The 11,176-nt window shown below is 38.0% G+C and overlaps 1 protein-coding gene across 2 annotated transcripts in view; it reads right to left on the bottom strand.

Moving 5' to 3' along the window:
• Positions 1–3,170: 3,170 nt before the first annotated feature.
• NT5DC1 (5'-nucleotidase domain containing 1) overlaps positions 3,171–11,176 on the bottom strand; it is a 126,126-nt gene continuing 118,120 nt past the window's right edge. For both annotated transcript variants that reach the window (XM_086876858.1, XM_086876859.1), the window contains one exon: positions 3,171–3,402. In XM_086876858.1, the coding sequence (XP_086732984.1) occupies positions 3,284–3,402 (119 nt within the window). In that variant the 3' untranslated portion in view covers positions 3,171–3,283. The remainder of the gene's footprint in view (positions 3,403–11,176) is intronic.

Below are 11,176 nucleotides of genomic sequence, written 5' to 3'. Positions count from 1 at the left end.
GTCACCTTTATCCTGGTGTGGCATCTCTGCTGAGTAACATATTATTATGCTTTGCTGTTGTTTACCTTGGCATGATTTAATGCATACTTGGCCTCAGAAAGAAAAACTTAAACTAGATTTTGGAATGCTGGTTCCTGGTGCCTGTCATCAGACAAATTTTCCTGGGAATTCCCTTAAGAATTGCTATTGCACTACCACAGATCCGAGACTCAGGTGAGCTGGAGAGCCCCATCAGCCTGGGGAAAGAGCAATCTCTGAAAATCCTGCGTCCAGCACTGCTCTGTGCTCGCCACAGGTAACCTGCCTGCATTTGTTTATTTAACTTCACACTGGGGATGAAGAAGCCTTCCGTTCCCATGAAGAAGCCCTAGTCAGGAAACCTGCACTGAGCTCTTCTGTGCATCAATTACTTCCCTATCAGTATTAAAGGTATTCATTTATTGAAGTTTTTGGTTGTTTTATATGTCTTATGCTGAGCAGGTCAAGTTTTGTTTTGTTTGAGGCTGTATCAAAACCTCTCCTTGCACTTCTTTGAGACAAGTTATCTCCCTTTTCTCATTTTACTGCTCATCTATAAAATAAATTCAGAGAGCATTTTTCTTTTTTTTTTTCAGAAACAAATTCTCTTTATTTTAAAATCCAGACACATGTGCTTTATACTAAAACAGACACCATAGGAGACTTGGTATTCATCTCTAGTTTTAAGCAAAATTGTGGCTTTCAGGGCTGTCTAACCAGACACAGTGATTTCAAGGAAACTTTTCAACTTTGTCTTCCTGCCAATGCTCAAGACAGTTTTACAGGCACTTCAGCAATCTTTCTGTTGATGGTCTCTCACAACAGAATCCAAAAAAATTCAGAGATTTCCAAGGGTTAAAAAAAACCAAAGAAGAGAGATAGAAATAAGGAAAAAAAGAGATGGTGTCATATTAAATATGTCCAGCTCGCTACCAATTTTCTGTCATGTTAATTTCTTCTCCCTGGTTCTTCACACCACTTCCAATAGCTCTCCTCTTGCCACAACACCAACTGCCTCCTCATTTCTCCATTGCCAATCTCTACTCTGTAATAAGACCTGTATAATTTTCACAGATTCTTGAATAGAAGAATTTTAAGTAAGAGGAACTCTACTTTTTGGGCAACTACTTCAGTTATATTTCCCAAGTTTTCCTGCAGCCACAGACTACAGTGGCACATGGACTCGTGCTTACAGCAGTTTTCTGTTATCCTCTTCTTTCTCTGCTCCTGTGAGGTCCTTCTGGCAGCAAGTGCTGGTGACAATCTTTGGCAAAGATGGGCATATGTATTTCTCCTGGTGAGCTCTATATTCAGGCTGTCCTTAGAATCTGACACCTTTCCATTAAAAAAAATACTGCTTCTCCACTGAGACACCAGTACCCAAGGACTTAGAAGATTTTCAGTCTGACTTCCCATAAGAATTCAGTAAGTTTCCTTGAAAAAAATCAAGATAAAAATCCCCAATCTAAAAAAACAATTCCAAATTCATAACAATAGAAGTGTGAGCATACACAATATGGGTTTGCACCATAAATTAGTTAGAAATTATTTGCAGAAGATTACTTGATTCAGGCTAGAATTTCAAAGATGCTGTAATCAGGATTCTGAGATTTTAATCTGGGTATTTCTCTCCTTAATACAAATCACAGCACTGCCAAGAGCTAGATTTGCTGTGGAAGACATTGATGCTAAACAAAAAATTTCCAAATAAACTCAAATATTACTGTTACCATCTTAAGTCAAATATTTTCAGCCTATATTTCATGAGGAGAATGGCACTTTCATTTTAATTCCTCATTCACCTTGTCTTAAAGGAAGTTCTTCTCTATTTTGTTGCCATTTTTTTATGCTTCCCTTTCATTAAACCAATGCTTAATGCTAATTTAGAAACCTTGTTTACTGCTTGCGAGCATAGTGGTCCACAAGAAGGTAAAAATATCATTCCATGTAAAGGCAGGAAAAAAATATGCAGACAGAGGCTGGTATCTCTGAAATGAGGTGGAATAGTGTTTGTGTCTGATTCTGACAAAACAAAACCACAGTTGAAGCCATGAAGACACAGAGTGAGCTGTGGTGACACGAGTTAAGTGTCAATACAAGTTAAATCCATTATGGTAATCGTCTAGGCCTAACAAAGTGAGTTCTTTGCCTTGGAAACAAGAAAATTAAGTTTCTGTTTATTGTTCTTTAAACTTTGAGGGAAGTTTATCCAAAAATCAAATCTGCCATCCTAGTGTGACAAAACTGCTGACTAAACAAATATTTGACATGTTTTTACATCTGCTAGCCTGTGTTAGTTACTGAGCTCTCCCTGTCCTAAGTGCTGGAGAACAGATCTTTGGACCTAAATCCACAGAGAAGATTCCTGTTTGCTTAAGTAAGCGGGTAAAAATCACATATTTTCAGTTCATGCCTTGAGTTTTGCTCCACTTCTGGTTGAGGCTGTATTTAGCAAAGATGACTGGCTGCTATACCTTTCCTGCTCTGGGGAGGTTTTCCCAGGGAGGTGGAGAATGTGGGTTTGAATCCTTTCCATCAGAGAAGGCAAATTTATGCCGGTTTCCCTCCTTCTGCAGAAGAGCTCTGATGCTTGAGGTATTACAGACTAAAGGAGGAAAAGGCATATAGGGAACCTTACGGCTGAAGAGTGGTCAGACATTTTCAGGAATACAAAGTATGATAAAGGCTTTCTGAATTATCAGTCTGCATTTAGTTGCCTAAATCCTAAGTTCAAATCTGCCTTTGAGTATGATGATCTTTCTCTTTGGGACTCAGTGTTTCTTTGTCTCCAAGAACAGTTAGAGTGGGAGAATAAATTCCTCAGAGCCTGCAAAACATTGGTGTATGGTGATAACTTGGGCTGTCCAAGGTAACTGTTAGTTGAAATACGCCTGAGGGTCTGGTTTATGTCTTTCCTGGGCAGCAACAGCATCACCTTACATAGGGACAGTACCTAAAACGTCCTCAAAAATGTAGAATGTAACTTGGGATGAGCTATTACTATTACATTTCTCCTGAAGGCTGTGGGCAGTGCATGGAAAAAGCCAACAGCACTTTGTGAAAGGTAGTGGTGGTCAGAAGACCTAGAGAGAAGGCTGCATCACTCACCTGTTCCAGCTGGACTAGAGAAATAAGTGAAACACAGGAGTCTGTTTTAATCCATCACTCTATTTTATGAAGCATTTCACACAGCATTTTCACCAATTAGCATTTGGTAGCAGTTTAAGTAAGGGCCACAGGGTTATTTAAGGAAAAAGCCAACAACCTATTTCATCGTCACTGAGTCCTCATTTGGCAGCAGTGCTCTTGGAGGGCTTGGGTAGTACCCAGCAGTTGCTGAACTATTTGAGGAAAATCGTGTAAATCTATAATCCAGTGGTAAATCTGCAAGACAGAAACATACCACATCTGATTAGCAACACAGCCTGTATCACATAAAAAATAAGCTTGTGGTGAATAGCAGTAATTTTTAAAACCTTGAGCTGTTTGCTCACAGGCATCAGAATTCAATCAGATTGCATGATTACACATTTATTTGACATCTTCATCTCTTCAAGGGATTGACTTTCAGAGTTTATTCAACTGCAGTAAAGGATATTCAGTTCCTTGATTGCTGAATTAACGCTAGTCAGAGAAAATTATTTAACTAATGCTTAAATACTAATCAAAAATCTTCATTGAACTTAGATGCAGTTTTTCTCCCAGTACACCTTCAAGTTAATTCTTCAGTTTGTCATCCTTCTCTCTTATCTCAGCAAGAGGCTGGTAAGAGGGCTATGTTGAAAATAAAGAATCAGTTTCTTTTTTGTTTTTCATGGCTATTGAAGCAAGATTCCCGAAAGGCATCCGCTCTTAGACCTTGCAGTCCAGTGTTAACAACATCATTTTTTATCAAGTGTTCTTAGAAATCTGCACTTGTAACTTGATGTACTCATCACTTCCAGTCTGTAAAGAACACTGAATGCATTAAAATAGCACTGAACAGTCAAGGCTTTCTTTTCTGTAACTTTTTGAAAAGTCTCTGCTGCCAACAGTGACCCGCCCACCCTCACCCTTTCAGCCAGAAAACTGATACTTCCCATGCTCACCTCATACTCAAAGCTCAAGAAACCAAATTAAAAAAAATGTATAAATAAAACTTAGTTCAAGAAACAATCCCTTTCCAATAAATGAAAAGAAAAAGCAACCTCCCCCCAGACAGGGTTATCTCTTTTGCAGGTTGTCTGTTTAGAACCAAAGTAAAGCACAAAAGCTATTACTCAGCTCATCTGTACAACAACTTATGAATTGCAAATTTTTATTTTTTTTTTAATCTGGAGTAAATTTTGGGAAGTGACATCCTGTCACTACATGCTGCAATTTTTTTCTTCCCCCACTCAACAGCTTCTATGAAACAGAAACCCTCAATTTTAGTAGCTTCGGCAAAAACAAGAGGAAATCCAGTTCTGCCTCACAAGTGAATCGCAGGCAGGCACCAGGACAGCATCCAGGTCTGCAGATTTAAACATAATGCAGCAAGCAAATGAGTACTTAGATGAAGCTGAAAAGTCAGATAGAGGCTGGAATAAAGTAGGATAGGAGGAAAGTTAATTGGAAGAGAATTATTTAAGTGGGTGATTTTAGCTTGTCAAAGAAGTTAATTTTCTCATTTTGCCTGAGTCAGGGAAATCTCTGGAGCTCATTGTGAGCATGGCTGAACAGGCAGATGTTTTCATAGTGTGCAGAAGGCACAGTGGATTTACTGGCTGCTGAGACTATTTATGACACTCAGTTTAACACAAAGGTTTCAAAAATTACAAAATAAATTTAAAAAGAAAGCAAATATTTCCAAATATCTTTATGAGCTATAAAAAAATCAAATGTCATGCAGTTATTTTTATAAAAAAGCTTTTACTAGCTTAATAGTCTAGCAGTCTGGAGGTTCCCAAGAGCAGTTCATTCGAAGAGCAGCACAAATGGAGCAGACTTGCTACAGAGTTGCTTATTGCTGAGGAAGAGAATCAGCTGGATCAAAATGATAATTTCATTGGTATTTCTTGGTAAACTAGTTTTAAAGAATCAGCTTAAACACCCAAACCATTCTATACACAACGCAAAAGGCTCCAAAAGAGAATAATCACACTTTTATATATTCACACCCCTGTCTATCAAGTTAAATGTTACTTTTATCTCAGCAATCTGACTTTGGAAGATGATTAGAAAATACCCATTTTGCAAAAGTATATAAAAAATAAACCCAAACCCTACAGTACTTGATAAAAAAGCCAATCTTGGGGGGAAAAAAAGTAATAAAAAAAAATAGCTGCTTATTTCTAAGTTGTTGTTTCTGCAGTTTTTTTATTTTTTTAGTTTTTTTTCCCTAGTGTTTTTTCCCCAGTAAATTCTTTAGGGTTTGCTGTTGTGCATGCTCACAGCTGCTGCTGTGGTGGTAGAACTTTGCATCTTGGCACCCACTTCTCACCTAACCCTTATGAAGAGTCATAAATGGGGCAGGGAGCAGATATGAGGTCCTCTCTGAGACACAGTTTGACAGCAAGGCTCTAACGAGTCCTAACCTACACACTACAATAACAAATTCAACACAAAACTCATCCAATATTGCCACTACCTTAAAAATCCCTAAATAAACTTGAACAAATGAAACAGCCTGAGACTGGAAGAAGGAACTAGCTGACTTTACCCAATTTATTGACAATCATAGTCCCAGAATTTTTTTATCATTCCTAGGTAATTCCACCCAGAATAATTTTTTTTTAACCCAAGACAAAGAGGATATTCCCTTTAAGAGCAAAAAGCTCCCAGAAATCAGACATGAAGGGTCCCAAGAAGGTCCCAGAGGAGTTAAGAAGGTCCTAGATCGACAGAAATGCCAGTTATTAGATGTATCATGCTGAGCTCCTGTCCCACTCCTTTCTTTGCTCCCACACCAGCCTGAGTGTGAGCAATGAATACTGCTTTCCTTTATGGTGACCATTGAGTGTTATTAGCATTTCCCAATGGTTTGGGCAAGCCTCACAGGTTATATGGCTTCACCTGAGCTCAGAAGAGCTCCTGCCCTGCCCTGCCCTGCCTCCCTTATGCCCTGGTGTGAACAAAATAACAATGATGACATTTGAACAGTAGTTACTGTCAGTTACTGTGTTCCATTTATCCAGGTCCAGGTCTTAAGTGACATTAAGGACAACGTTGTGTTCTGATGCTTAAGTATACTCATAGCCACTCATGTACTTAGGAGTTATGGATGGATTTGTATCATATTTCCAAAGCTGACAACATCACACTGTCTCCTGTGTGGTACACTTAGTGTAGGCCAGCTAAATGAATGCCACAAGCTTTTATCAGAGGAAGACTTGGAGTTCCACCCACAAGCAAAGAAGAGAAACCACAAGAAGAAGGGAAAATGTAATATTCTCAATGAGTGATCAGGAAAGTATTTGAGTAACTGAATGGAAGACAATTTTAATTTAATCCAGACACAGGCCTGATTGATAAACTTACTACTCTAATTTTTTAAAATTTGCTTAAACAAACCAATACATTAAACAAATAAAATCTTAACTAAGCACTTTAGATGGACGGCATTGTTTTTCAATTAAAAGCACAGTCCAAGACTGAAACAGATTTCTCCCAAAATACACAGCAGAAATGTCAGGAATAATTTTTCAGTGTTGACCAACAAAAGCAAAGCCAACATTTTTTCATCATGACACCACAGCAGCATCCCTGGGACGAGTGAGAAGCTCTGCAGAAATCAGAACTTCCCCTCCCACCCTGAGGTCTGTTCCCTGCCAGTGAGCAGGGCTGGCGCCAGATGCTGCAGAAGCCTCCTAGTAAACAGCAGGGCTGTGGTCTTAAGTGAATCCAAATATATCCTCCTGATTATCACCAAGGAAAAGGCACAAGGAAGAGAACTAAAACCTTGTTAGTGATACCCAAGTTTGAAAAAAATCTTTAAACTGCTTAATTGTGGTAGATTTTAGAAAACACTGTCACAGCTCTATCTTACATCTCATCATCTGAGTGAGGTAATTATAGGGGCAAACCATCAGCTAGTATAAATAATTATTTTACAGGATTTTCCATAATTATATTATTCCATAATATAGCTGGCTTATAAGCTTTATCATAAATCTTTCATTGCATTTCAAAGTCACTGCTGAAAGAAAACATTAATTTCTTAATTTCTAATTACAATTTCTAATAATTATTTCTTAGCAGGAGAGTAAGCAGAATTACTGCAGGGAAACTCACCAGTTTGATCGTGCCTTCAAGTGACCTGACTTGCCAGTCTGTGGGTAATCTGTAAGAAGTGTTGCTTTCTCTTAAATAATAAATGTTTTTATCTCCTGACCCATCTCTATTTTGTAACAGTCAAAGCAGCACTTGCACTAAAAGCTCAGGATGTGAGAGAGCATACTAGAGGCAAAAAGAAAAACCCAAGGCCACAAGTAGATTTATCTGATAGCAGTTATTTTTAGAAAAACTTCTAAGGCTGATTTTCCTAAACCAGAGGTCAGATGTTTGCTGTACTAAAGCAAAGCTCCCAAAAGAGTGAAGTCAGCATGAGAAAAGCATTCCTTCTGTCAATTACATGAAAGTCAGTGTTGCTGCCTGCATACTTCATAACTCAAAAGTTGGAGAGGAGGAGAGTCTCTGTGCAGTGTCGTATGGGAAAGAGGGGACTCCTTAAAATGTATGTTTGCTCCATAGGAGGAAGTGTCTGGGTTTGGATATAGTTGGTGATACGAGCCAGTGCAGTTTACCCTTGGGCACACAGGAATAAAGACTAAAACTACTCTCAGTCAAAGTGCAGGTTTGCTGCTTTACTTGCACTTACGTAAGAGCTTTTGCCAACACAGGTGTATTGGCTGGAGATCATGCCTGTGGCACCGCCAGCAGACATTTGTGGCCTGACCTTGGCCTGAGCAAGTGCTTCAGTGCCACAGAGGTTTGTTGCTGGTTACTTTTCTGTGGTATCTAACACAGAAGACAGTGCCACTGGAGAAAACCCAAGTGGCAAACTGCAGGGACATATGCAGCAGCAGCTTCAATACCAGTTTTGTAGATGGACAGGTGCCTGGGGAAATGGAATGACTGTCCCATCATGGCCACTGTGATTACTTGTGGTGTGCAATTTTATTGTAATTATCTTGGGAATAACAAATCACATCACTTTGTGTCTATCCTATGGCCAAGGGACAGCTGACCCCTTCCTGAACAAAACAGCTGTGCACAAGGCGTGCACTAACTTGCAGCCGAGCCTGCAAGTGAGAATCTGCAGTGAAGGACAGCCTTAGAAATTCCTTTTGGGTTTTCATCAGGACACTCATTATTCCTATGTGAGGGAAGCATCTCACATTTTTGTTTTAGTTTAAACAGTGGTTTTTGAACGTTTTGTAAGAAAATAGCCCCATGTGGTTCTTTGCTTGATCTGGAACAGATCAGAAGGAAATACTGGACTATAATATTTTTAAATATGTAGCTGAAGAGTTAATCTAAAAAAATTCTTGAGAGAATGCCGAGATCCTACCAGGATGTGTTAGTCTTTCAGATCTGTTAATTAATTTCTGTGTGAATGACTCATTCTGGATCTTAGAGCAGGAGGAAGGGCTTCTGAAGTAGGTTCAAGAAGTTAGCCTGGAAACAAACAATTGTTTGGGCTGACAGCCATTTCTGATTGTTAAAAAAAATAAAAAGAAAAGAGTTGCAATTTGAGACTGTAAAGGAGCTATATTAAGACAAATGCAGAGATGATACACCCCTTTACTTTCATTTTGAGGTAAACTCACCAAGATCAACCTTCCTCTCCAAACTCATGACATGGGTTAATCTCATCATGTTCCCCTCTCTGGTAAAACAAATGTTTTCTTTCCCTTTCCCTGATTTTTCTCTGGAGGGGTGACAAACATTGTTTACCTTGAAATAAAAATCTCCACACAGACACACATGAAGACAAGGCCTATATAGTTTTTTGTGCATGTGTGACCATATTAATCCAGAGGGAATATGTTGGGCACTAATCCAGAGTATCCAATGGGAGGTTGCAGGTTATGTACAATTTCAACCTGGTCAGACAAGTATTTTCAATACTTGGTGATTTACCTATTTTCACTTGTTTTCACACTCAAAAATTATCAACACTTTGTATGACAATCAGGATTTATAAAGTGTCAATCTAAACCCACCCCATAAGCCTGTGATCCAGTCAAAATCCAATTATAGCTTTAATTACAGCCTGCAAATGAAATTATACTGCCTGAGTTGAAGGATAACTTTAAAGCAGAAATGACTGAATGGTTCCCCCTTTCTTAATGAGTTGCTCATGAGTTCTCCCTTTAATCTTTTCGAGGTGGCTGTACTTTGACATCTCATAGAGCAGAATAACGATGGCAGGAACATTTCTGTCAGCTATTGGCTAGGAAGTAATCTTTTGGGTTCTGCATGATTTGACATGGTTTTCAGGGGCACAAGTCAACACACCTTTCTGGAGGAGGAAGTAAAGCCTCAACAAACTGTAATACACTGAATACTGTCCTTTCTACACTGAAAATTACTATCAAGTAGTAAATTTCTGTGGAAAATATGAGATCCCAGATTATTTGGGAAGTAACTAGGTCCTGAAGACTTTTTATAAACTAGTCCTGATTTGTTGAACAATATTTCTTTTATGGTTAAAATGCTGTTTATTGTTGGTTTCAGCTGTATTTTTTCAGTTTTAAAAATAGATGCCTTATATTTTTTGGTTGTGTTGGGCATGATTTTTGTTTTTTCTTCTAAAATGAGAACACTGAAACTAATTTCCTGGAACAAGTGAATCAGATTTACATTATCTGATGCTTTTCAACTGACACATAGATCAAGATGCTGTTTATACATTCAAAACACATATCTTCTCTCTATTCAGTTATCTCTGTTATCTTTTTTTTTTCCTTGTATGAAACCTCAGGGCCAGAAAACATCAGAAACATTACTGTTTTGCATTTACACCAATTTTTCATCAGGTGTAAGAATACTTCTTTTGCATAAAAGGTTTAATTATAAAAATGACCTCTTCTAGCAGCAACTATTATTTGTAAGAGCTAATTCCCAAAGCAGCTTAAATCCTCAAAGCATTTTGATAAAGAGTCTTTTGATGCAATTGTATAGATAGTCTTACACTGAAGTTGGCAAGTAAAAGCACAGTTGTAAGATAAGGTATTAAATATGAAAGGTTACTGCTAACTAGCAATGCATAATATAGATAGTTCTATGTGTTTTAAGCGAATTGTATATTATTGTAGCAGTTGAGTAAGAGCACAGTTATAAGTCTGGTTATAGCAAGGACTAATTTAATTTTAAAAGGAGTTTGATTTCACTTTCAGTGATGTAATAGCAATGAAAAAACATAGAACTAAGGTGCAAAAATATGATGAACTTTTTTTTTGTTTCACTTCAGCAATAATTAAAAATGATGCTGTTCAGGATACAGAAATACATGGCTGATCAGTGTAGTATATGGCTGTAGTATGTGGCTGATTAGTGGTTAGTAGATCACTTGATTAGTGAAATTAATGTCTTCCATGATAGCAGTTGATTCCTCCAGGGGATTCACCTTTAAAATATATGTGGAAGATGGTGTGTGAAGTTTGCAATTTGTAGTTGATCTCTGCTGGGTAGATCTGTGTATCTGTGACCTGCACATTGTCAGTTCTGGAGCCCCAGCCACGGCTGCCTTGAGCTTTCCATTGTGCAGATAATTTGCAGCTCTAAGCAGAAACATGAACTTCTTTGTCATGGTTCACTGGCAATTTTATCATTATATTTATACAGCAAGCAGGCTGACGACTCAAACTCCCGCAGAAATTGCCAGGGTACAGATCTGTAGGCATCTTTAAAGAGACAGCTTTGGTTAATTATAATGGAGATTTTTTCTCTTGTTCTAGCTAATTAAAATAACAATAAGGAATGAAGAAAAACTTAATCAGCCATATGGACAAATTCTGATACGATTTCATATTGCATGTAAGATTTAAAAAAATGCATTATTGTCATGCATGACACAAGCTTGGTTATCAAATCTCCAAAGTGTGAAATGAACTCTGCCTCCATAAAACATTTTCATTTGCACTAATTCTTCTCTGAAATGAAATTCTCTTGAGCTGCAACATCACTCAATTTC

The sequence above is a fragment of the Cyanistes caeruleus genome, chromosome 2 (assembly GCF_971803275.1).
Source record: "Cyanistes caeruleus chromosome 2, bCyaCae1.hap1.1, whole genome shotgun sequence".
In the NCBI taxonomy this organism is placed as follows: domain Eukaryota; kingdom Metazoa; phylum Chordata; class Aves; order Passeriformes; family Paridae; genus Cyanistes; species Cyanistes caeruleus.
Note: the sequence above shows the minus strand (reverse complement) of the source record. Positions and strands in the feature narration are given on the sequence as shown.